Raw genomic sequence first — 25,244 nt, 5'->3', positions numbered from 1 at the left:
GAGCCCCCTGCAAAGGGTGCGCCGCTCTCCATCCCCGTACACCTCCCCGCTGGCTTCTCTTGCTGGCCTGGGCTGATCAGCCGTGTCTCTGACTGCAGCCCCCGAATAAACTGCCTCCCGTAGCCTTAATCATTATTGATCGATATTCAGGGAGCAAAGTTTGGCAGAGCTCGGGGAGAAAGGAAACCGAACGGGCTCTCTGCTGCCTCTAGCAGCTGTAGCGTTCAACCGCAGCCGTGCTGTCGGCTGCAACTCCCCCCCGGCCACAAGCTCTCCCCTCGCCGGAGCGCTGAGCCGCAGAGCCGGGTTCCTGAGGAGAGGAGGCTGGTTTCGCTCTCCCTCTGAAGTCATTTTTTTGCTAGAAGCAAGAACATTATTTGCTTTGGTATTTTAATTTAAAGCCCAAATTAAAACTAAGTGTTTAACTAAAACCACTGTGTGGCTCCAGCCCGATCCCTGCCTGTCTGGGTTGGGGGGAGAGAGTCCCCCCAGGATAGGAGGGCGGAGGCGAGACTGCGGGAGGAAGAACCCGGAGCACAGACCCAGTTAGTGGCAGAGCTGAAGCCGAGACCCGAACGAAGTGGTGCAGTGTTTTCATTAACCCATCAGCCGGAGCGATAGAAGATAAAATCAGACACGTTTTGACAGAAACACTCCCAGTTTCCACAGAATAAATAAATAACCCGACTAAATGAAATGTGCAGAACCCCAGCGAGACGCTCCCGCCGCTTCTCCTGCGGGCGCTGGCCGAGTCGCACTTGGGGGAGTGTTTGGCTCCGCGAGGTGCAGAGGCCGTGAGTGGTTTGGGGTCTCTGCAGCCTGGGGAAGGGAGGTTAATGACCTTCCTGCCTTTGCTACAGGATCGCGGGCTACAGCTGCCCTGCTCGCTTCCAGGCCAGTCTTCTCCCGCTTGGCCCAGGCCTGTGTCCTGAGAATCAGACCTTGGGACCCGGCCTGGCAGACTCCTGCCACAGAGCCAGAACCAACCGGCATACTCCCCAGACCCGGCACGGGGCGGGGAACGCTCAGCCATTGCTTTAATTCTAGGGACCGGGGCGGGCGCCAGGCTGTGCTGAGCCCAGTGCCATCCTGTCTCAGGGCCATGACTCCCGCCCTCGCCCCTGGGGTACGGCAGGTGGGTTTCCTGCAGACTGAGCCTGACCCCCCAGCAGGCATCCAGTGAGAAGTCTCGTTGGGGTATCAGTGCCCCTGCCTGCAGGAGGAGATGCCCAGAGATTGCCTGGCTCTGCTTCCGCCAAGCGGCGAAGGGGTGGGGCTGTTTGCCAGGAGACTGGAAATGACCTGCCCCCTCCTCCAGAGCACCCTGGCTCCTGGGAGGGGGGTCCCTCTCACTCCGCTGGGTCTGGGGGGTTGACAGGGCTGCTTGTTGATTTGGGGTTTAGCTCATGGCTCCTCCTGGATGTGGTGTCTTGACAAAAGTTGTGTGTAGGTCAGGGAGGCAGGAACCCACTGGATACAGCCAGCCACGGCCCTGTTTCTGGGGGTTGCGATGCCCAAGCCCCTGGCGGGCTGTGGTGGACTGGCAAGTCCTTTGTTCTTTGGCTGCCATTGTCGTCTGGCTGGGCTCCCCTCCTGCGGCGTCCCAGGATGCATGGGGACAGGTTTAACTTTCTCTGGACCTGGATCAGCACCAATGATTCTCCTGCCCACCAATCATGGGGAAGTTCTCTGTTGATGATGGCGGCTGCATGGTGGGATGAGGGTGCTCGGCGATGCGTTCCTCGCCGCTGCCGGCCTGGCCCGTGGCCCTACGGGGAGTTTGGGCAGAGGGCTGGCTCGCTGGGACGGCCCCGGAGGTGAGGTCTGGCTTTGGTTGGCCTGTTGTGTCTCGTTCACGCACCAGCCCAGCCCTACGCATGGCAGCCTGCAGCACACGCCCTCCCCTGAAACAAGCTAGCGAGTGATTCATTCATGGATTTAGCCCCTCTCTCGTTTAATGACGAATTAATATTTTACAGCAGGCGAACCTATAAATCACAGCGTTAGCTGCCTCGTCTGTGCCTGCCTGGGGAACTGGCCCCTGTCCTGCCCCCCACGCCCCAGGCACCCCACAGAACGGCCAGTGGACACAGGTCTTTCCAGCCCCCGTGTGCAGGTCACACCCGGCTGGCAGGAGTCCCTGGGAAAGAACTGTGCGTTCAGCCGGCAGCTCCGTCTGGCCTGTGCACAATGGGGAGCTGGCATCGGTTGGCACAAAGCAAGTGACCAGGGCGGGGGGAGCTTGCGCCTTACATCCCATTCTCAGTCTGGAGGGCGTTGGCCCGTCGTGGCTTGGGACGGATTTGGTGACCCATTGTGGGGACTAAAGAGGGTCTCTTTAAAAGCCCCAGTCGTGCTGCAGGGGCAGATCTGGAAATTCCACTCAGCAGCCGTCTCCCAGAGACCGTCCCCTGGCGTGGGGACAAGATGCAATCCTCCGCGAGCCGGCTCAGGCCTCTGGGGCAGCCGAGACATGGGCTAATGCAGGATCCCGCAACATTGGCCAGGACCAATTACAGCTCCTCGCGGCAGGGCTATCCCCTCCCCCCCCGACACACACACACACACACACACCCTTTGTCCCTCTGCGCTTCCTTCCAGCCCCCCACGGCCCCCTCCCAGCTGCTTTTCAAATGGCCCGTGCTCCCTGGGAGAATTTCCTTTCAGTGCAATTTCTCTGCTGGCCGAGTCTATTGAGGTGCCGCACTCAAGCTGACTAATGGACCCGCGCAATGGCTGCCTGCTCTGGCTTTTGCTGAGGGGGTCGCCCTGCAATCAGCCGGGTGGCCTCCCCCGCCCCGCGGATTCCTTGCGTAACTTCTAATCAGTCCGGTGCTGACAGCCAGGCGCTTTCCCCGCGGGGGGGTCGGCCTGGTTCAGAGGCTCCGGTTCAGGGAGCAGGACCCGAGCGAGGGAGGCCGCCGGCTGGCCCTGCGCCGGGTTGGCCTTTTTCTTGTTTTTAATACGATCCTGCCAGTCCTTGTGCAGTTTAATTCCTACATGCAAACTAGCCCAGGCCAGGGGCTTTCAGCATCTGCAGCTTAACACGTGTGAGGCTGGGGAGCGAGCCCTGGCTGCCTTGTCTGTCCATCCATCCAGGCACCTGTCTGGCTCCCCTGCGCCCACCCCCTCTCTATGCTAATGCACCTGAGCCTTGCTAGGCCACCAGGCTCCCAGGCAGGAAGCCAGCCCTCCGGCACCATGAACTGGGGAGTGTACCTAGCACGCCGCCAGCGGGGAATCGAATCCCCTGCGCATCCTGAGCAAGCCTTAATTGCGAGGGGAAGGGGGCGGGGAGCTGGGTTATTGCTGGGGGGGGGCGGCTTGATGAGGTTGCAGTTATTTCTCCCCTGTCCTCCGGCAGCTCAGGAGGGCTGGTGGCTCCCCCGTGCACCCACTCGCACCAGGGCCCTGCACCAGCCGGGAAGCTCTCGGACTCGGCTGCGGCTGCCGGCGCTCAGTGGTTTTATTTCATTTGAGGGGAGGCTCCGGCCAGCTTGGGAAATGTTCAGAGCTTTTTTTAAATGAACCTCTTCAGTTTCTCTCCTCTGCCCCCACTTGATTTTATTTTGGCTTTTCTGACCAGTACCAGGTCAAAACCCTTTGGGTTTGATTCTGTTTGATTCCCGCCTCAGGCCAGCTGGTCAATTTAATCCGTTAGGGACGTGTCGTTACAAATGTGAACAATGTTTATTAAAATACAAAAATACACTTGTTTCTCAGAGTACAGGCCGGTTGTTCTGGAGTCGCTCTGTCTGTTCTCACCCTTTCACTTTATTTGTTAACGCTCAGCTCGGAAAGGAAAGGAGTTCCGCTGGAAATGGGCTCGGCCTCCCTCAGCACTTCCCTGCTCCCCAGACACCTTCCACGAGTTGCTTTGGGGGGTGAATGTGCCAGGGAGGAGAGCCTTTTCCCCCGTCCAGGGTTCGCCAGATGCTCACATGAGCAAGAGACTCTCTGTCAATCTGACGATTCCCCCATGCGTAATCTGGTTGCATTTCTAGAAACAAGTGAGAGTATTTCTGCCTTGCAGCAGCTCCCGTTTGATTTGCTCCTGCCCCCAGCAGGTGACAGAGATCTAAAGAGCCCTCGATTGATTGGGGAACCCCAGCAATTGGGGAGGGGGGGGAAGCTTCAGCTCTTGCCACCTTAACAAAGATGGGAAAAAAATCATAAAATTGGAGCATGGTCTACAATCATCTGTCAGCTGTCCCGCACCATAGCTACACACACACACACACACGCAGCGCACAAGGCTGCTAGGATGTCCTCTAGCCAACCTGACCTAACCGTCCCTCGCTCCCTTCCCTCCTGGGAAAGTCAAAGGCGCACACACATGGTCCCTGTGCGCAGCGGGTTAAACTGAACTGCAGGAATCTGGTGCAGTGTGGAAGCATTTGACTGAGATTCTCTCTCTCTTTCACTGCTCTTTCTTTCGAAGCTCCGTTGGGATACGTGATCCCCACAGAGCCGGCACACGCACAGCCCTACTGAGATACATGGCAAACGTTGGCTTTTTTTCTTTAATACAGATGTATATTTAGCCCCACGGTCTCTCCATATCCCCTCCTCCCCCCCACCCACAAAAACCCCATTATTGCATTTGTAACATTTTGGCACAGTACAAATTCTTGGTGCGCTTTTTCCTTCTTTTTTTAAATAAGATAAATCTGTAAATATCGACGTTGGGCTTTCAGAAAAGATGTTATAGAAACGGGTTTGTGTCCCGCATTCTGTGGAACAGCGTCTGAGAGCTGATCCTTCCTCCCCCGCTCCCTGCCTGGCCCTTTGCTCGTTGTGTTCCCAGCCGCGCGCCAGAAAGTCAGTCTGGCCTCGGCTTTGTTTTAGGGTTTGATCCCCCCCCCCCCTTGCTTTAAATAGAACTTGCAAGTTAGAAAATAGGGTTTTTAATTTTAATATAATCTGCTCCTCTTTTCAGCCCATAGATTTAATATATAAGCATATACACGAAAAAAAGTCTCTCCCCCACTCTGTACAAAAGTTGCTGTCTTGTTTTGTTTTGTGCATTCTATTGCATGTATAATTTCTGAAAAAAGTCATATTTGAGTTTCCTGTACTTTGTCCTTGGTGTGGGTCTGAATTATATAAGGTTCAGAGATAGTGGTTACCGTGGGGTGTAGCGAATTCCCCAGGCTGTTTTCTGTCCAGTGGGCCCCATGTGACGGTTTGTAGGTGTTGTAGTTAATGTGGTCATGAATTGTAGGCAGCACAACTGCCCCCTCACCTGATACACTGGGCGGAGCCGCTGGTGCCGCCGGCAGGTCCTCGTCCACCTGAATGATCTCCACGGTCCGGGCGGCCGTCACCGTGCTGCGTTGCTGGTGCCGCTTGCGAAGTTTGTAAAAGACAATCAGCATGGCCGCCGCCAGCAACGTCACCGCCACGAAGCAGCCGATGATGATCTTAGTGGTCTTCATCACCTCGTCCAGGCTGGTCTGCATTTTGTCGTTAGTGTCCGCGGTGGGCACTGCCACCTGCTTGGGCGTTTTGGTGGTCTGGATCAGCACCGTCGTGGTGGTGGTGTACGCCGGCTGGTACCCTGTCGAAGTCGTTGGCACTGGTTTAGTGAATTTTGGGGAGATGTCTTCGGGGGAGATCTCTGTGGTTTCCACCGTGACAGTGGTGAAGAAGCTGTAGTTGGAAGTGTTGAGCTCGGCCGTGCTCACGTTGAGGTAGGCCGAGGCATTGGAGTTCCCTGCCACATTGGTGACCATGCATGTATAAACCCCGGTGTCCGTTAGCAAAACATGGGAGAAGTTCAAGGTCCCGTCATTGAGGACGGATATCCGTGGGTGGTTGGACGCGTGGCTCAGAACGGTCCCGTTAGGCAGCAACCACCTCACGGAGGACATGGAGGGAGTTCGGCACTTGAGCTCCGCCACTCGTCCTTCAGAGATGTTTAGATCCATGGGGGCGTCCATGATAAAGGGTGCGGAGCACTGGAAGGAGGTCTGGTCCACCTCCACCAGGAACTTGCCCCTCATGTGCATCGGGGCGTGGCAGCGCCCGCAGCAGGTGGAGTTGGTGGGGATGTACTCCCGCAGCCACCAGGAGAGCCACAGGATGTCGCAGTCGCAGCTCCAGGGGTTGTGGTGCAAGTGCAACTCCACCAGGTATCTCAGGGGGGCAAAAAGGTCGTGTGGCAACGAGGTCAGGTTATTGTGGGCCAGGTTGAGCTCCACCAGCGAGGTGAGGTCGTCGAACGCGTTCCGCTCAATCAGGCTGATCTGGGAGTTCATAATCCACAACTTCTTGAGAGACTTTAACCCATGGAAAGATCCTGGCTTGATGTCAGGGAAGTTATTCCCCGACATCTCCAGTTCCTCCAGCCCCACCAGGGGCGTGAGGTTCGGCATGTCTTTAATGTTACACATCCCAAGATTAAGGTACTTCAGGTTGTATAATCCCTCAAAAGCCCCCTCAGAAATGTACTCCAGCTTCTTGAGCTCGCCCAGGTCCAAGCGCATGAGGGACGGGACCCGGTTGAAGGCGTACGACGGGATGCTCTCAATGGGGTTGCTCCTGAGCCACAGCTCCCGCAGCTTGGACAAGTACTCGAAGGCCCCGCTCGGGATGACGGTCAGCCAGTTGTCAAACAATTCCAGGGTGTTGAGACTGGCCAGCCCATTGAAAGCACCCACCTCGATCTGGCGGATGGAGTTCCTGCCCAGCTGCAAGACCTCCAGGTGGTGCAGGTGCCGGAAGGTGTCTGCTTGGATCAGCTGGATGTTGTTCTCCATGAGGTTGAGATAGCGGGTGTTGGAAGGGATGCCCTGAGGGACCTCGGCCAGGCCGCGGCGTGTGCACACCACCTTGCTGAGCTGGTTACTGCAGGAACAGACGGAGGGGCAGTTCGAGGCTCCAGCCCAGGCAGCTGCTGCAGACAGGATCCACACCTGCGCCGTGAGGTAGACGACCGAGAGCAGGGCAGCATTCCAGGTGTGGTGCAGAGTTGCCTGCCACAAGAGCTTCATGATGTGGCACGTTCATAATTCACCATCGTCCGGGATTTGGCACAGAAAGGAGAAGGGGCCCTATTCCCCCGGCTTAAACCAGCTGTTCGTTCCTCTCGCCAGCTAACAAAGGGGGGGGAGCTGGGGGGGGGGATCAGGGGAAAATGGGGTAAAAAAAATAAGAAGCAAAGCCCGAGCCCCCTGCAGCCGAGCCCCCTGCTCTGTAATTGCACCTGCCTGGGGAGGAAGGGGTCTGCGAGCTGCTCTTTAAGCTCTCACCACAGGACGCCGCTCCAGCCTCCCCATCCCCTCTCCGGTGCAGTTTTGAATTAACAAAGGGGAAGAAGGGGGAGGGGGGAAGGGGAAAGGGGGGTGAAAGACAAAATGGCTCCTAGTAAATCCAAAGCAGGAGCCGGGAAAGCAGCGTGGAAGGAGCCCGGCTGGAGGTGAGGCCCGCTCGGCTAGGCAGGGGCATAGCTGCCTTCTGCCCCGGGGAGCAACGCCGCCAGCGCTCTGCAAATTTGTCCTTGGCTCCGAGCGCCGGCTGCTGCTCGCAGCTGCTGGGGCTGCTGCTCCATCGCTGGAGCATGCACCCTGCCGGGAACAGCCAGACAAGGAACCAAAGAGAATCGCTCGCTCCGCTCGCTGCCCCTGGGCCAGCCTCTCCCTCCGCTCCCCGGGGGGGGCTCTGCACTCCCCCCCTTCCTCTGTGTGCGGGGCTGTGGTGCCCGGCCCGGCTGCAGCCTCCTCGCGGCGACCCGGCGGCTTCTCGGGGGGGGGGGGCGCTCTGGAGTGCCGCTGTCCTGCTGAGGGGAGCGCGCCAGCGTTAGCGCCGAGCCCGGGCTCCGGCGCAGGGTGGGCAGGGCGGCCGGCTCCCCTCCCGAGGCCCCGGCCGGCTCCCCCGCGGCTCTGAGGTAGTGAGTTGTGGCGCCAGCCTTCCGGTGCCGTTAACGTCTTTGTTGCCCGTCGACTGCGGCGGCGGCGGCGGGAGGAGGCGGAGGCGGCGCAGCAGCGGCACAAGCGGCAGCAGCAGCAGTAGCGGCGGCGTGAGACGCACCGGAGCCCGGTAACATCTTCCCTTCCTAGCCGTGCCGGCGGCAGCCCTCTCCCCCGGCGCCCGGGCTCCCCGCGGCGGGGCTGGTGCAGGCGGCAGCCGCGCAGGCTGCGCTCTCATCCTTTTGTCCTTCAGTGGGAACGTGGATGTACTGCTGACGCATCGTGTGCTGGGCAGAGCAGGAGCGGGATGCAGCCTCCCCCTCCTCTGCTTCCCTCCAGGGCTTAACGGCCAGGCTGCCTTCGCCGGCTCCCTGCAAGGGGGGCCAGGGAGCCGGGCCCGGAGGAGCCGCTTCCCTGCGTGCTGCTGCCGGAGGAGGCAGGGGGGCCCCGGCTCTCTCTCGGGGTAGGGCCCAGCGGTGCCCTGCCGAGCGCGGCGCGGGCTGCTGTCCGGGCGGGGGCCTGCGGGGGGCAGGCAGCGCTGAGCAGCTCAGCCCGTCCCCCACGTGCTCCGTCCCCGCCCCCGGCTTTCCCAGGTGCCCTCCTTCCACCGAGGAGGGGCGTGCGGCTGGGCGGCCTGGGGCTGGGGCAGAACGGCCGTGTCCCGGGGGCTGGGGGATGTCTGAACTGAGCTGACCCATAGCCCTTAAGGGAGGGTCCTGAGGGGTGTCTGGAGCTGCGCCATCCCGTGAGCCCGGGGGGAGGAGGGGTGTTGGGCATTGCCCTGTCCTGCGACCCGGGGGGGGTGTCAGGAGTCACCCCGTCCCGTGAGCCCGGGGGGAGGAGGGGTGTTGGGCATTGCCCTGTCCTGCGACCCGTGTGTGTGTGTCGGGAGTCACCCCATCCCGTGAGCCCGGAGGGAGGAGGGGTGTCGGGCATTGCCCTGTCCTGTGACCCCGGGGGGGGTGTCGGGAGTCACCCCGGCCCGTGACCCTCGGGGGCAGTTGTGGGGTCGCCCCATCCCTTGTCTCTGGGGGGTGGGTATCGGCAGTCGCCCCGTCCCTTGACCCCAGGATGGGTGGGGGGGGGTGTGGAGTCACCCCCGTCCCATGATCCCAAAGGGTAGAGGGGGTCTGGAGTTGTGCCATCCCTTGAACTTGGGAGGAGTGGGGTGTCTGGAGTCGCCCCATCCCATGACCCGGGGCTGGGGAGTGTCTAGTGTCGCCCCATCCTGTGACCCCGTGGGGAGGGGAGTGAGGGTCACCCTGTCTCGTTAGCCGTGTGTGTGTGTCTGGAGTCACCCCATCCTATGACCCGGGGCGGGGTCTGGTGTTGCCTTGTTCCGTGACCCCATCGGGGGGAATTTGGGGGGGGGTTGCCCTGTCTCGTGACCTGTGTGTGTCTGGAGTCGCCCCGTCCTGTGACCCGGGGGGCGGGGTAGTGGGGGGTTCGCCCTGTCCCGTGACCGTGTGTGTGTGTGTGTGTGTGTGTGTGTGTCTGGAGTCGCCCCGTCCCGTGACCCGGGGGGCTGGGTAGTGGGGGGGTCGCCCTGTCCCATAACCGTGTGTGTGTGTCTGGAGTCGCCCCGTCCCGTGACCCAGGGGGTGGGGTAGTGGGGGGGTCGCTCTGTCCCGTGACCGTGTGTGTGTGTAGATTCACCCTGTCCCGGGGGTGGGATCTGGAGTCACCCCCATCCCAGGGGAGTGTGACGCAGGAGGGAGCGGGACTGACCGGGAATGTGCCCAGTTTTCCTGGCACTGTCTGCATGGGGGATGGGAGAGCAGGGGGTGATACCTGAGCCAGGAGGGGGGTGGGCCCAGGTGACACCTTTGCCGAGGAGGAGCCAGGGGGAGGGGAGTGAGTCGGCTGGAGGGGCGGGGGGAAGGGTTCAGTTTGGGGCTGGCTGGGAGGAGGCAGGAACCCCAAGTCTGGGGTCTACGCTCCTTGCCCCCAGAGGGACCCGACTGAGGGGTCCTGGTTGTACCTACAAGCCCTGTTGGGGACTGTGTCCTGTCGGCTAATAAACCTTCGGTGTTACTGGCCGGCTGAGAGTCCCGGGGAATCGCAGGAGGAGGGGTGCAGGGCCCGGACTCCCCCACACTCTGTGACAGGGGGGTCTGGAGCTGCATCATCCCTTGAACTTGGGGGGAGGGAGGTGTCTGGAGTCGCCCCATCCTATGATTGTGGGGGAGAGTGGGGTCACCCTGTCCCATGACCCCGGGATGGGGGGTGTCTTGAGTCACCCCCGTCTCATGACCCGGGGGGGGTGTCTGAAGTTGCCCTGTTCTGTGACCTGGGGGTGGGTGTGTGTGAGTGGAGTCGCCCTGTCCCGGGGTGGGATCTGGAGTCGCCCCGTCTCTTGACCCCAGATGGGCGGGGGTGTGTGTGTTCGTCTGGAGTCGCCCTGTCCCGTGACCCGGGGGAGGTGAGTGTGTCTGGAGTCGCCCTGTCCCGGGGTGGGGGATCTGGAGTCGCCACCATCCCATGACCCCAGGATGGACGGGGGGTGTCTGGAGTCGCCCCCGGGATGGGCGGGGGGGTGTCTGGAGTCGCCCCATCCCATGATCCAGGAAGGGCTGGGAGCTCTGAAGTTGACCTGTGCTGGGGGGCGGGGGCAGCTCCCTTGTCGCCTCGTGTGCCCTGGAGCACGAGGGGCAGGGGCAGGGGAGAGAGCGGTGGTGGTGGTGGGTGGGGGCTGTGATCCTGCTTGCGGCCCCTCGCTGGCTCCCCATGCCCCAGGACAGGTGTGTGCAGCCTGGCTCCCTTCTTGGGGTGGGGGCAGCAGGCCTGGGGTGTTTGTGATGCCCCTTGTAGCTGGATCCCGCCGGGGCCGGGGCCGGGGCTGGCCAGCACTTCCCCATCCGCCAGGGGAGGCCGGGCGTGCTGCCTTGCCAGCTGGGGGCTCTCAGCTGATGTTCCCCGGGGCTGTTCGGTATCTGGACGCTAGGCCAGGATCCCAAAGGGCTGCAGGTCCCTCGTGCCCGCAGCTGGCTCCGCCAGGCCGTGCCCCCCCCCACACCCACCTCTGGGTCACGCCGGAAGAGGCCTGGCTCTCCGCTGCCCACAAGGGCAGGCTGGGAAAGCGGCGGGGATGGCTTGGCAAGGCAGTGGGCACATGCCACCCTGCTGCATGGCTGGTGGGCTTGCCTGGCTTCTGCCACCCAGTGTGGTGAGCGGGGAAAGGGAGCGAGTGTCTCCCGAGCAGCCTCGGGTTCATTCCTTCCCCCCGGGGCAGAGGTGGTGTGAGGGGCCGGGCGGCGCCTGCGCCTGCTCCTGCTCCTGCTCCGCCTGGGGCCTGTTACTGCCTGACAGCGACGGGGGCAGGCCGGGCAGGGGAGAATCGCTGACCGCACCCTGCTTGGGCACGGGGCTAGCTCGAGGCTCCCGAGACCCGGGACCCTGCGTTCGACGTCGGCAACCTGAAGCGACCGGCAGAGGGTTTGCAATGTGCTGCACTCTTCAGCTTGTCTGATACTTTCCATGGGAAGACCCTGTCCTTAGCCGCTTGCACCTGTGCCCAGCTTTAACTGTCGGTGCCGAAATGCCGCCGGCGGCTGAGGTTTTGGGATACGTTTCTGCTAAACCAGCGCAGCCCTTTCTGCAAACGAGATCGGGGGACCTGTGGCTTTGCAGCTGTTCGAGTGAGACGCTCTGGTGGCCCTGTGCTGGCAGCAGGGCTGGGCATAGAGCCGCCAGGGCGTCCCTGGGAGCACGGACGCGGCTTCTGCTGTTCCTACGGAAAGCCACCCAAACGTGGCAAGCGTGCGAGTGCGCAACAGACTTGTTAGTTCGGCAGCTCAGTGCGCTGACGATTCCGTCTGCCCCGAGCCGGCATCAAGCCCTCGCGCTGCCCGGCCTCCGCCCGCGCCATCCCTGCAGAGGCTGGCCGTGCTCCGTTGTGGGGCTGCCGGCACCGAGGCAGGGACCTGGCTCTCCGGTGCTCTGTGCCCCCCACCCACTGAGGCGCAGGGAGGGTGGAGGGGCGGGTGGCAACAGGAGCCGGAGTGAGCTGCGTGGGTAGGAGCAGAGTGGCCCAGAGCCAGGCGCGGGGCATGGGGCAGCAGGGGCAGTGCCCGTGAGAGCACGTTCCCCTGCCGGCTCCTCATTCTCAGCTGTCAGTCGTCGCCGCGAAACCCACTGGCCAAGCACCTCGCCCGGCCCTGCGTGCTGTCAGGATAACAGTCTGCTACTGCTGCCGGTTTCTCTGGTCGCTCACGGGCTCGAGCTCTGTCGTGTGGCTCAGAAGATCCCAGCCTACTGATGACCCACGCTGGGGGTCAGTGTGGCTCCGGAAGGTGGAAGGTCTGTTTTTCCAGGGGGGTTATTTTGGAAATTACATCCAAAAAGCCCAGGAGAAGGACGTTAAGGGAGCAAAGTGGAGCCCAGTGCAGTCAGGAAGGCCACAATTGAGGTTGTTTGTGCAACCTGAACTCTGCGCCCTCGGGCGCGATGACATGATCGCACACGGTTTTTTCCACACCGCCCGGAGGTGACTGAGGCGGGGCAGTGACGGAGGCTGGGTCTGCAGAACCCCGGCATCATTTCCTGCAGACAGGAGTGTGCAGTGACTGAGGCAGGGGATGCCGGAGGAGAAAGGAGGATCTCGTGGCGAAGGCAGTCGAATGCTGCCCGGGAGAACTGGATTCTCCCCCAGCTGCCGCCCCAGCGTTTCTGTGCGGTGCTGGACAAGTCACAGAGGAAAATGCTCGGTTGGCCACTAGCTGGGGGCCCCAGGAGAGACGCCGGGGCAGCCCTGGAGAAGTGCAGTCGATGGCAGCTGTGCTTCGAACAGACAGCGCTGTACACGTGCTAGGTACGCCGGAACCCAGCCCCCAGGTGTCTCGAGTTGGGTGCCAAAAATTAACAGACGTTTTTGACAATTTTGGCCTTAATCTCTCCAGGACTCAGCCCCCATCTGTAAACAGGGATGATAATGCCACCTAATCTCACCGGGGAATTGTGGTGACAAATCCACTAACGTGTGTGAAGCGCTTGGATACTGGGTGAGAGCACCATGGAAACGCCCAGGAGGAAAGGAAGAAATGTGCAGTCGGTGCGGCGGGGCCTGGGGCACGTGAAATCAGGCCTGGGTCGCTCGCTGGGGAAGTGCTGTGCCCTTCTCTGCAGCATGGGATGGGATGGGTGTTCCGGCATTTCCTGACTTCTGAGTGCCCCACTTGGCCACCTTCTCGCTCCTTTAGGGGAGTTGAGAGTGGGGGAGCCGTATTGACAAGTGGGGTGGCCTGGCCCCTCTCCGAGTGCTCCCAGAGAGCAGGGGAGGCGAGCTGGATCTCTGGGGGCCCCTGAAGCAGAGCGCCCTTGGAGAGCAGGGGCAGATGCCCGTGACCACGCTAGGTTTGGCTGGAGCGGAGCGACTGGCGCTGCCGTTTTCTCTGGCTGGGTCCTGGAGGCGGGCGGTAGCACTGGGTGGTTGTCTGTGTCGCATGCTGCTGTGGTTGAGAAGCACGAGCATTGAAACGTTTCTGTCTGGGCGGGCACGGCACCTGCAGGCTCGTTGTATTGGGACGAAGGCTCGATCCATAGGTGATGGAACGTGCTCGGGTCCCGTCACGAGGCTCTCGCTTCTGCTCTGCCGCCGAGACGTGGGTGCGTGTGGATTTTGTGCCCTTTGCCACACAGTCCCAGTTCCATGCACAGGCACTGGCTCGGTGTAGAAATCCAGTTGCTGTGCCCGCCTGTGGCTAGCTAGACCCCGCTGGGTGCACAGCTGTGGTCACCCTAGGGGGAAATTTCTCAGGCAGGTGCACACCAAAGCAGGCCCAAATGGACTCTGAATTGCGGAGGGGCTGACTGGCTAGCAGGGACCTTCGCCCCCTGGGAACGCAGGTGCTCGGACTGGTTTCTTGTGTCGCTCTGTCCTGTTGGCGGGCAGAGCTGGGTGCCCAGGTGGCGGTTGTGTGGCACTGGAGGCTGTTGGTGGGCGGGGGAGAGCTACGTTTGTGCCTGTCCCTGGTGCGGAGGGTGGGTGCCCCCGTTTGCTGAGGGAGTCCAGCGGCTCCCTGGCAGCTATCTGGCATCACACAGCAGCGTCTTCTCGGCGGGCGTTTCCCGTCATCCCCGTCCCAGCTGTTCCATCAGCCCCGGGCCTCGCTCCTGGCGGCCAGGCCGTCAGCTGGGGCGTAGGCTCTGCCCCTTCCGTTCCCCAGGGAACGGGCACAGGATTGGGCAGCTGTGAGCAGTGACACGACTGCACCGCATGGAGCCTCGGGCGCCGGAGGAGCCTGCGTGGCTCGGGGCTGGCCTGTCGGAGGGACGCGGCCGTGACGGGTCAGAGCTGGAGATCCCCTGGGTCTCGGAGAAGGAGCTGCCAGCTGGGCATTCTCCAGAAGCCCCCGCCCCCCTCTTCTGTAGCCCCAGCCTGAGCTGTGCGGCGGGGGGAAGGAGGGAGGGTCCCTGCGAGGACGAGGGCTGGGGGAGGAGCGGGCGGCTGATTGCCTCTTCGGGGAGGAGCCGCCCCGGGGTCTACGGGCTGCGTTTTTAACGTGTCCCTTGGGCTGTCGGCCTCCCCCCCCCCCCCCCGGCCGGTGGAATAGCCCAGCATCCCATCCGAGCTCTGCAGGGGGGGGCTCCCCTCCTCACCCCGTGTAACACCCCAGGCCCGCTGGAGCTCCCTGCCCGGCAGGGCTTGGGCCGTGGTGCCCGTTGGCGAGGGCGGGGACCCTGCTAGCGCCCGTAATGGATTGGGAGGGTTTGTGAGATGAGCCAGCTCCGCTGATGGCAGGCTGCCGGCGGGGGGGAAGGGGGGTGATTAGAGTTGCTATTTTTAAATACTTGGTGGCGCTCGACGCTGTGGTGGTGGGAGCCCTGCCGGCACTGAGATAGATCGGTCTCATTTTGCCGAGCTGGCTACGTCGGGTGGAGAGTAATGGGATGTAATTCTGTCTGGCCTAATGGGAATCACTCCCCCTGCTCCTCCCCGGCCTTACTCTGTGCAAGCGTCTGCTCTGCCTGATTTCAGCCCCGCCAGCTTGTCCAGGAGTGACCTGAGCCTGGCCGGGTGGTGGGCTGGGCTGGCTTATAGCAGCTCGGGAGAGCCCCGGCTCTGCCATGTCCCTGTCTCGCTGCCCCATGGCTCCTGGGCTTTGTGGTGGTGCAGCACCAAGGAGAGCTGGTCCCCGACCAGCACCCTGTACGAACGCTCCCAGGAGCTGGGCCCTGCAGATACGCCCCCTCGCCAGGTTCTCCAGCTCCAAGCCCCGCGGAAGCAGGTCTAGGGCACGAGGGGGAGGTTCCTGGCAGGGGGGAGCAGTTCCCGGGTGGATGTTCACTGAGTCGCTGGCAGAGTCCCTGTGCATTGTGGGAGAACCATTACCCTGTGATTGAGCACCAGTGGAAACTGGAGGTGGTGGATGATTGCTCATTGTTTATACTATGGTAGCACCGTGATGAGCCCCACGGAGCCGGGCGCTGCCTGGACCCCGTCCGGGATCCGGGGCCCCCCACTGAGCCAGGAGCTGCCCAGACCCCGTCTGGGATCCAGGGCCCCCCGTTGAGCCGGGAGCTGCCTGGACCCCGTCCGGGATCCGGGGCCTCCCATTGAGCCGGGCCCTGCCTGGGATCCAGGGCCCCTCATTGAGCCAGGAGCTGCCCAGACCCCGTCCGGGATCCGGGGCCCCCGTTGAGCCGGGCGTTGCCCAGACGTACAATGAGAGGCAGCCCCCGCCCCAGTCAGAGCGGGCGGGCGGGACAAAAGGAAGGGTCTGTCCCGTTACAGAGCTGGGAACGGAGGCCCAGAGAGGCCCGGTGGCTTGCCCAGTGTCACCCAGGGAGCCTGGGACATGGCGGGAGCTGAGCACAGAGCTCCAGGGTGCCCGTCCAATGCCTCTGCCACAAGGCCCACGTGACGGCTGCTCCGGAGCTGGGTCTGGGCAGGAATTTTGCCGTCTGCACGTGGGTGAGGTGAGGCCCCACCTACGCCGCCTCCATTGGGGTGGAAGGTTCCGGCCCGGCCCCGGGGCAGGGATCCGGCTGCCACTGGATCACGGTGCTGTCTAGTAAGGAGGCAAAGCGCTTATCACGGCTCAATCTGCCGTCTAGCTTTGTAACAGGCTGCGGGGGCTGGCAGCCAGCGTGCCCCTCGTTGGAAGGCCCCACCGTTCCCGAGCCGGAGCCCAGCCTCGGCCGGCCCCTTTACAGTCGCCCGAGTCGCGGTGATGGAGGCGAGTTCGAGTGTTCGGAATCTCCTCGTCTTGGGGAGCTCTGAGGGTTCGGGGGGTCAGCTGGGATGGAGGAGCCACAGGAACGGTGCCTCCACCTCCGGTACCAGCTCAACAAGCAGCGCGCCCGGGGTGCTGGATCTCACACACAATCCGACCTGACCCGAGCGAGCCCTCCCCAGCCCCGGTGGTCCTGGTTACAGCCTGGCCTGTGCGCTCACCGCGGGAACGCATCCACTCTGGGGTGGCACCCAGCCGCCGGTCAGCAGCCCCACGCTGCAGCAGGACGGAGGGCCAGCTTGGGCAGGACGTGATGGAGCTTCTCTCCAGGGCACAGGGCCGGATGGTAGAGTGGAAAGCACACACCCCGTGGGGAGCCCGGAGCCTGCGTTCCCAGGCAGGGCAGTGAAGGGTTTGGGGCACGGTCCCTGGGTGGCATAGCAGGCGCCCCTCCCTTTCCCAGGGGCAGAGCGTCCCACCTGTGGCCTCAGCAGCCGGCGGCTTTGCTAGAACGGGTGCACGGCTGAGAGCGTGTCCCAGCTGGAGTGGTGAGCGGGTGACTGGACACTGCTGCAGGCGCGGAGCTGGTTCCTAGCGATGCCGGGGTCTGGCAGCGAGTCACTCTGAACCTCCTTCTCCATCGGCGTTGGCTGGCAGGCCGAGACGGCACGGGAGGAGCGACGCGGCAGGAAGGGTGACAAACCGATTGAAGAAGAGATCGGACTGGGAAGCCCTGGGCGTGTGGTGGGAGCCAGTCACAGTTACCAGCGCGGCGGCTACACTGAGCTAATTGAATTACAGCCGCGTGGCACCTGTAGGGCTGCACCAGGATCCATCCATCTCTGCCTGCTAGTCAGCCGGGCCCTCCCACCCCGGCTGCCCTCCCACTGCCCTGAAGTGCCGGGTGGGGGGGGACGAGTCCCCACTGCTGGGCTCTGATCCCTGCTCCGTGACCTGGGGCAAGTTCCTTCCCCTGAGATAACCATGGCCCGCCACCCCCACGGGGCAGGGGCTGTGGCTGACGGAAGCTCTGGGAGCTGCGGGTGCCCTGGGTGTGTTCCCCACACCCCCTCGACGGCGCCGAAGTGAGAAGACGCAGGCACAAAGCCATGGCATGCCGGGGTCCCTGTGGGCTGCGCATCTCCAGGGCATCTGGCCGCCAGCCATGCCGCTGACCTCCAGGGACCGTGCTTGTCCGCGTGCTGCCCTGCGTCCGCCCCGGCGCCCTGGCTGAGCGTCTCTTCTGTCAGGCAGGCTAATTCAATTAACGAGCTGCCACTGCTGGGCCCCTGATGAGGATTTGATTGCAGAGGAAAGCACTGGCCAAGCTCCGGGGCCAACGGGCTGCAGACGATTGATCAGGATCCGGTCACACTGGGTGTTCGTGTCGGCGCCGGGAAATGTCGAGCAGACCCCGTCCTTGAAGAGGAGCAGCCGGAGAGCGCTGCTCCCGCGGCTGGCCCCATGCACGGGCCAAGCAGGAAAAGGAAGGTCCCCTCCCTGCCCTGGCCGCACAGAGCCACCTCTGCAGGGCTGCCCTTGGGGCTTGGCTGGAGAGGCAGGCGGGAGGCGCTGGCCGGGGCTCAGGAGGCTGGGGGTGAGTTTCAGGGCAGGTCACCAGTCTCCCTGCGGAGGGGTGCTCCCTCTTTCCAGTCTGATCTCTTTTGGCTGTGTGCTGTGCAGGGCCGGGCCCAGGGAGCCCCCGAGCTCTAATGCAAACGCTGCTGCCAGACCCCACCGAGGTCAGGACGTGGCCATTTTCCCTGCCTGGTTTAGATGTGGCCTGAGGTGCCTGCTCTCCTTCCCCCGACCAGCACTAGATGTCCGCAGAGCCCCCTGGCGGGCAGGGCCGGCGCGCTCCTCGGCGTGGCTGCAGCGTCGAAGTGCCGGCTGCGGCTGGCTTTGTCCCTTGGGATGGGCCAGCCCGTGCGGCTCGCTCGGAAACGGGCCTTGGGGCGGGGGGGGGTCAGCGGAAGAGTTGATCTGTTACTTGGTGGTGATCAGGGTGTGTGTGTGTGTGTGTGTGTGTGTGTGTGTACACAGCGTATAAAAGCTGCTGCACCTATGCAAGCGAAAGCCTTGGGAGCACGATTGTGTAGCAGCCGGCGTTCACTAGCTGCATTGTGCACTGCGCGGCCATCGCTCTCCCCGTGCCCAGAGGAGGTGGCAGCGGGGTGGTGCGGGCTTGGAGAGGCGCAGTGACGTTTCTGCCATTGGGGGTATTTGGCTTGGCCTTGGGGCAATGGGGGCCAGGTTATTTATAGGTGCAAATTTCAGAGCTTGCCTAGGGCACATCCGATTACGGAAGAGCCAGCTCTAACCCCGTGCTATGGCCTGCGCTGTGCCAGTCTGGCCAGGAGGGGGCAGCCTCCAGGGCACCGGTTTGCCACATCGCCGAGTGCTCCGGCTCTCGCTCTCTTCTTTCAGTTGAAAGCCGACTAATGTCATTTGCTTTGCAAGGAGCCTTATTCTGCAAATCCACTTGTGTGCGGGGGCTTTAACTCCCGATTACAGGATTAGCGGAGATTAGCGGGGCGGCTCCATTCCTCCTGCCGAGCTCTGTAAGGGGAGGACGATCTGGCTGCGGCTGGGAACCGGGCAGTTCTCCCAGTAGCGTCCCGATGGGTGCTCCACCCCCGGTGTGCCTGCATCCCCGCGCTGCTGCCCGGAGAACTTCGGGAGCAGTGTCCGTTGGGCTCGCACATGCGCTGTCTCTCCTCGTGCCCCGCCACGACGCTCGCCAGCGCGCGGCACGAACTGTCCGCTGCCTGCCGGCCCCCTCTGCCCCGGCGGGATGGCAGTAACCGCTTTCCAGTGTGCGTGATGCAGTGCCAGCCAGGCCAGGGCCAGCTCTGGACAGGGCCTGCAGGCTACCGGCGCCCCTGCATCCCCTGGGCCCCGGAGTGTCAGACTGGGCTGCTCGTGCCACCCCCATCTTGGGAGCTGCCTATCTGTGCCCCCACTCTCGCTGCTGATGTCTGCGCTGTGAGCAGAGGAGGCAGCTGACGGGGTGGCCACAGGGGAGAGGCTGACGGGGTGGCAGAAGCTCTTTGCTTTTGGGGCGTGTTGAGAGGGGCAACCAGGGGCTAAAACAAATGGCCAGGGAGCAAGTGAACCTGCACCCCCGATCAGGGTGGACTTTCTCTCCCCACCTCCACCCTCCACCTGCCAGGGAGCAGGGAGCCCCCTTCTCAGGACTCATTCTGATTGCCTCCAGTCAGTCCTCAGCCCCCCACTGGGGTGGGACCTGGACCCCAGAGGGGCTGCGTCTTGACACCGGGCGAGGGGTCCCTGGAGAAACAGCCGCTGTGCCCCACCCCAGAGGTGGCTGCATCTCAGTGCCGGATGACGGGTCTCTGTATCACCGGCTCCTGCCGCTGCGCTTTGTTGCTAGGTAAGCAGTTCCTTTGGCTGCTTATCCAGTGCTGCGTAGGACTGCTCGTGTGCTCCCTGGGGTGCAGTACCCCGTTCCCTCGGGGGTGTGATTGCTGCGGCCTCGGACGACCCCGTTCTGTTGCTCCCGCTGGGTAGATCCTGCCTTCTCCCCGATGCTCCTGAGTCAGCAGGGCCCCTGGAGACGAGGCTATTGTTTGAGATGTTCAAAGTCTGGGCAGCGAGCTGGAAGGGCTGCTGGAGTCTGTGGGGCCAGGGCTGAGGGGGGAGGAACAGGAATGCGTCTCTCTCCAGTAAGGAGGTGGGCTGCTAAACGGTAACTGCTCAAATGAAGTTATGAGAGAGACTGGACCAGATAACTGGCTCTCCAGGGTATTAAAGGACTCGGCCGAGGTGCTCGCAGCCGCTGCGGTTTAACAAGCCATGGAGCGTCCCAGAGGGATGGGAGAAGCTAACGGGCCAGTATGGGAAAGGGGCAGATGGGATGAGCTGGGTAACTAGGCTGGACAGCCTGACCGCGATCCTGGGCACAATCGTGGCACGGCTGAGCTGGGACGCACTGGCTGAATTCAGGGATGGCAGTGCCGTCAGTGCCAGTCCGCCGGGCGCTACAGAAATGGGTCTGGGGCAGCTGGAACCGGGTCTGTGATGAGACGCGAGTTCCCTGTGTCTGACTTGCCCTCCTCAGCGTTCTGATTAAAAACCATTCGCCCCACAGAAAAACCCTGCGTCCCGTATTGCATGGGGGAAAACTGGCAACTGCTGGCTCTGGAGAAGTAACTGTAAATGGGGCTGGGTATCCCTGGGGGTCCTGCAGGGGTCGGGTCTAGCCCAGGGCTATTCAGTAGCTTCAGCCATCATCCCGAAGGGAGTAGAGTCCTTGCTGGAGAAGGTGGTGGCTGACCCAGGACCAGCTGGAGCAATAACGCTGGGGCCGCTCAGTCCCCAGAGCGCTCAGCTGGCTGCTGGGGGGCTCACTCCAAATGTGTGTTGGCCAGTGTGACGGAGCAGGGAGTGGGGTGCAGGGCCCTGACTCCCCCACACTCCGGGACAGCCAGTCAAACGGAAAGTCGTGCGTCCAGGAGCGGGTCTCTGGATCGCTGGCTCTCGGGGTCCGGGCAGAACCCAGCGGCACGTGAGCTCCCTGGCCGTGGTGGAGGGTGACGACGATCCTGGGTAGCCTGAGCCTGTGGGGAGAGGACGGGGGGCCTGGTGGCTAAGGCATTGGCGGGGGCTCGCTCCCCAGCTCTGCTACAGACCCAGGCCCGTCACCGGCTGTCTCAGTGCCCGGGGGCTAGTAACCCCCCTTCCTTGTCTGGGCAGACTGTGAGCTATGGGGGGTGCAGGCTGCCTCTCCAGGTGTCTGTGCAGCGCCCGGCCCCATGGGGGCCTGGTCCCAGCTGTGCTCTGGGCCTGGTGTGGTATAATCGCTAACACCCCCAGGCCCCGGCTCCGTCGCTGGTGCTGAGCGAGGAAAGGGTTGGTAGATCCTGCTTCAAGGCAGGCTGCTGTTGGAAATCCAGGGTGTCACTATGGCTGCAGGGAGTTGGGGTCCCCGGCTGCTGATCCGTGCGCATCTCTGCTCCGAGCAGGACCCGGAGACAGCCTGCCCTTCGTGCCACCCGGCGCTCGCTGGCCAGGGCCTGGGGCTCTGGCAGGACGGCTCGGCTGGGGTGACGTGCTGGCTGTTGTAGTGTTTCAATTCCCGCTAACTGGGCGGAGCTGGAGAAAAATGTCTGACTGCTGGGGAGCAGCGTAGCGAGGCAGGGGGCTGGGCGAGGGGTTGCCTCTCCCACGCAGCCAGGAGCCAGTCCAGACACCATCGGCCGCCTGGCCTGTGGGCGGGTTCCCTGGCAGGGGGAGCAGGTGCCCCCGTCGGAAGGGGGCACGCGCTGAAGGCTGGTGCGTACAGGAGAGGGGAGGAGGTGGACGGGTGCTCTCCAGCAGCGCCAGGCGTTACAGATCAGGGGAGCTTCCTGGTAACTCTGCGGCCCCAGTGGGGAGTCTGGGCCCCTGGTTCATCGCTGTACATTTCATTCTTCGTTGCTCCCGCTCCGGAGCAGACCTAGGCCTCGGCCTGCCAGGGTGTCTCAGCCCATGTCTGCAGGGGGCAGAGTAGCTGAGGGGGGAACACCCCCCCAGGCAGTGCCCACGGTGCAGAGCGTGCTGCTTTGTCCCTGGGCTTATATCGTGATGTGTCTGGGCTGGGCTGGTCTGAAAGCCGCTGGCTGGTGCGGCTCGACCCGTGGGGGGCACTGGTCCAGCCCTGGCTCTGCTCAGCTCCCAACAGCCAGAGGTTGGTAGGCCTGCCCGGGCGGCAGTGGCGTGGGGCTGGCTGGGCTTGCTCTGCGTGTGCAACCAGGGCCTCGCTGCGCACTCCTGTCATGGCAGAGCTGACCCGGGGCCCCTGGAGCCAGGGCAAGTTGGGTGCCAGCGTAGATGGTGCTGATGGAGGAGGGGAACACGCTGTTCTTTCGCCTGCCGGGCGGCTGCCGGCAGGGCCAAGTCTCTGGTGCTAATATAACCTGACAGAGCTTCCTAGGCTCCCTGGAGCAGTCGGCTAGAGCTCTCCTCCACCCAGGGCTCTCCGCCAATGGGGGCCTGCTCCCCCTGCCCCCCCACGCTCCTGGTCTCCTTTCGCAGGGCTTTGGCCTGGCGTGTGTCCCTGGCACACTTAGGTGGTTGTGGTGCCCTGCTCCCCATCAGCACCCCTGAGCACGGAGCATGTCTGCTCTGCCGCCTTCGCCTGGGCCCCACTTCCGTCCACACACACGCCAGCCTGACGGGTCAGCGAGGGCAGGGCCTGGCTCCTAGGATGCTGCCGGTGGGGGGCAGAGGCGAGTCCTGCTACAGCTCGGGTTCAAGCCCTGTCATTTTGCAGTGTGGACGCAGCTCAGGCCTCAGCCGGTCTGCGCCGTGCAGTGTGGCCGTGTGAGCACGGTGAGACACCAGGGTCCAGCTGTTGGAGACTCAGCTTTGCAATGCGGTGCATTTGCCCAGTCCCACAGCCACGGCTTGCAGTGCAGTGTAGACAGACCCCGTGTGGGTGAGATCCCAGTGTCCTGCTGGGCAGGCTGGATGCTGCTGGAGCCAGCTCTCTGCCAGTCTCCCGTGCCTATGGGGAGGCGCCTCTGGTCCTGGGCCAGGAAGCGCTAGTTGCTCTTAAAAGCTGAGCCCGTCGCAAGACCTGGCTGCTTACTAATGTGCCGAAATGGGAGCCGGGCTCTTTGGAAACTCCAGCTCCGATTGTTGGTGCTGAGCACAGGGAAGGGTGGTGTGGACGCCCCGCAGGGCACCAGCACCATAACCAGACCAAGCCAACCCTCCGAGGCAGCGTGGCTGGGAAAGCCAGTAATGCTCTGCCGGAGTTCGGCTGCAGGCTCCATGCCGAGCCATGGGGCTGGGATCTCTGGTCTCCTTCCTCGCGCCGTGGCTGGGCCAAAGCCGACCGGCGTGAAGAAAGCCATCTTGCCGTCTGGAACTTGCAGCATTAAGCTTGTGTAGCTCCTCCCAGAGCCTCGCAGGGCTGCTGAGCCGGCTTAATCAGGGCGTATTCTCACCCTTCTGCGTCTCCTCGGCCATCGGGCACTCGCTGGTGCAGCTTTTTCCCAGCAAGGCCGTGGCTCGGGTCCCTGTTCAGGTTGCTGGGGGTGAATACTGGGACAGGTGGCTGCAGGGAACGGCAGGTGTGTGAGGAGTACGGCACTGGGGGTCTAACCTCTACACTGGGGTGTTTATAAATCAGCCCAGTCTGCTCCTGCCCCAGCAGAACAGCTCCATCGACCCCGTCAGTCACGCAGCCGTCGGAGCAGGCTCCTTTTCCCCACTTGTCAGAGGCTGCGGGCTCAGGCCATGCCCATTGGCAGCTCCTTGTGGCTGCTGGGATCTCCAGAGAGCCGCTCGCTGGGACTGGCAGCGTGATGACGCTGCAGGGGGGTCACCGCTGCTGGGGGCGCGGTTGCAGGTTGGTCGGTGCTGGGCTTGGCGGAGTTCTCCCCCACGCCGAGTTGTGCGTGAATTTTTCACGGGCTCTGTGGCTCAGAGGGCAGCACATCCCAGGGTAGGGTCTGGTGCTGGAGAACTCACCCATCCAGTATTCCTGCCCGTGCGCTCCTGCTCTGCCGGCCGAACAGCCGGGCTCCCTTTCCTGGGCTCGAGTTCACCCCTCTCGGCCCCCAGCAGCAGAAGGCCCGACGGGAGCTCCAGCCTGTGCTGCCGGAAGCCCCAGTTTGTGGAGAGCAGAAAGCAGCCGGAGCCGTGTGACGTTCAAAGCCAGGGCCAAAGGGGAACATTGAAATCCTCTATGCCATGGTCCCTTCCCTGACGATGGGCTTGGGGGCAGGATGCCAGGCTGCGGGCACAGCCATGCTGAGACGCTCTCCCCAGCGCTTCGGAGGAGTGTTCGCCCGCGGTCCCGGCTGCCCGTCGCCGGCTCTAGCTCAACGGGGAGCGGGCAGAGGCTGGGGTCGGTGCGCATCCGGCTCCCCAAGCCCCACTTCGTAGCGTAGCCGGGGGGTTCGGCCAGCGCCTCACGTCCCCGTGAGGCTGCGGGGGCCAGGTGTGACGGAGCGATTCTGGCGGGACCCAACTGAGAGTGCCAAATCAGGACCAATTGCTCAAACAGGGCAGTTACAGCCCTAGGCTGGGGTTTTTCCACCTCTAAGGCAAACCAGCCAGACAAAAGGACTTTGGTCTCACCCCACTGGCTAACCACAAGTCACACAAGCAATTTCCTTAAACACTCCAGTCTCCCAGCATCACCACCAGTGCACTCGTCCTGGGGATAAATGGTTATGAAAACCAACACCCCAATAAAAGAAAAAGGTTCTCTCAATCCCAAAGGACCAAGCCCCAGACCCAGGTCAATATACACATCAGATCTTACCCACAAATCACGCTGTTGCCAATCCTTTAGAATCTAAAATCTAAAGGTTTATTTACAAAGGGAAAAAGGTAGAGATGAGAGGTAGAATTGGTTAAATGGAATCAATTACATACAGTAATGGCAAAGTTCTTAGTTCAGGCTTGCAGCAGTGCTGGAGTAAACTGCAGGTTCAGATTAAGTCTCTGGAACATCCCCTGCTGGGATGGGTCAACAGTCCTTCGTGCAGAGCTTCAGTTTGTAGCAAAGTCCTTCCAGAGGTCAGAAGCAGGATTGAAGACAAGATGGAGATGAGGCATTAGCCTTATATAGACTTTTCCAGGTGTAAGAATCCCTTTGTCTTCACTGTGGAAAATTACAGCAAAATGGAGCCTGGAGTCACATGGGCCAGTCCCTGCATACTTTGCTGAGTCACAAGGCGTGTCTGCCTTCTCTCCATGGGTCAATTGTGTAGCCGATGGCCCTTAATGGGCCATCAAGCCAGCTAGGCAGGGCTAACATCAGCTTGTCTGGGATCTTTCCCAGAAGCAGAGCATAATACAAAATACAGACAGTACAGAGCCAATACTTATAACTTCAACTACAAAATGATACACAGACATACAGACAGCATAATCATAACCAGCAACCCAGAACCTGGTCTTAGACACCTTATATGACCCCCTTCACTTAAGATTTGGTGCCACTACAGGACCTTGGTTGCAACCCATGTTCTATATGGTCCCCATTTATATCAATAACGTCACACCAGGGAAGGGGTCTGCTGTTCCCCTGTCAGCGGCAGCTGTCACTGCGCCTCTAGGCAGCCTGAGCACGTAGAGCTGTCTGGGAGACGCCCGGCTTCGTCTCCTCCCTCGAGCGGCCGCCCGGGGCGAGGGTTCATGC

General features: G+C 62.3%; 2 protein-coding genes across 2 annotated transcripts in view; one reads left to right on the top strand and one right to left on the bottom strand.

The window, feature by feature from the left end:
• Positions 1–25,244, top strand: part of SND1 (staphylococcal nuclease and tudor domain containing 1) — a 475,599-nt gene that overhangs the window by 399,170 nt on the left and 51,185 nt on the right. The gene's annotated exons all lie outside the window — the stretch shown is intronic.
• LRRC4 (leucine rich repeat containing 4) lies at positions 3,594–7,727 on the bottom strand. The gene is made up of 2 exons (XM_045027304.1): positions 5,246–7,727; positions 3,594–4,148 (listed from the first exon to the last, which is right to left on the bottom strand). The coding sequence occupies exons 1-2, from the start codon at positions 6,993–6,995 to the stop codon at positions 4,135–4,137; spliced, it is 1,764 nt and encodes a 587-aa protein (XP_044883239.1). The 5' UTR covers positions 6,996–7,727; the 3' UTR covers positions 3,594–4,134.

The sequence above is a fragment of the Mauremys mutica genome, chromosome 1 (assembly GCF_020497125.1).
Source record: "Mauremys mutica isolate MM-2020 ecotype Southern chromosome 1, ASM2049712v1, whole genome shotgun sequence".
Lineage (NCBI taxonomy): Eukaryota > Metazoa > Chordata > Testudines > Geoemydidae > Mauremys > Mauremys mutica.
This window is presented reverse-complemented; position numbering and strand designations above follow the sequence as displayed.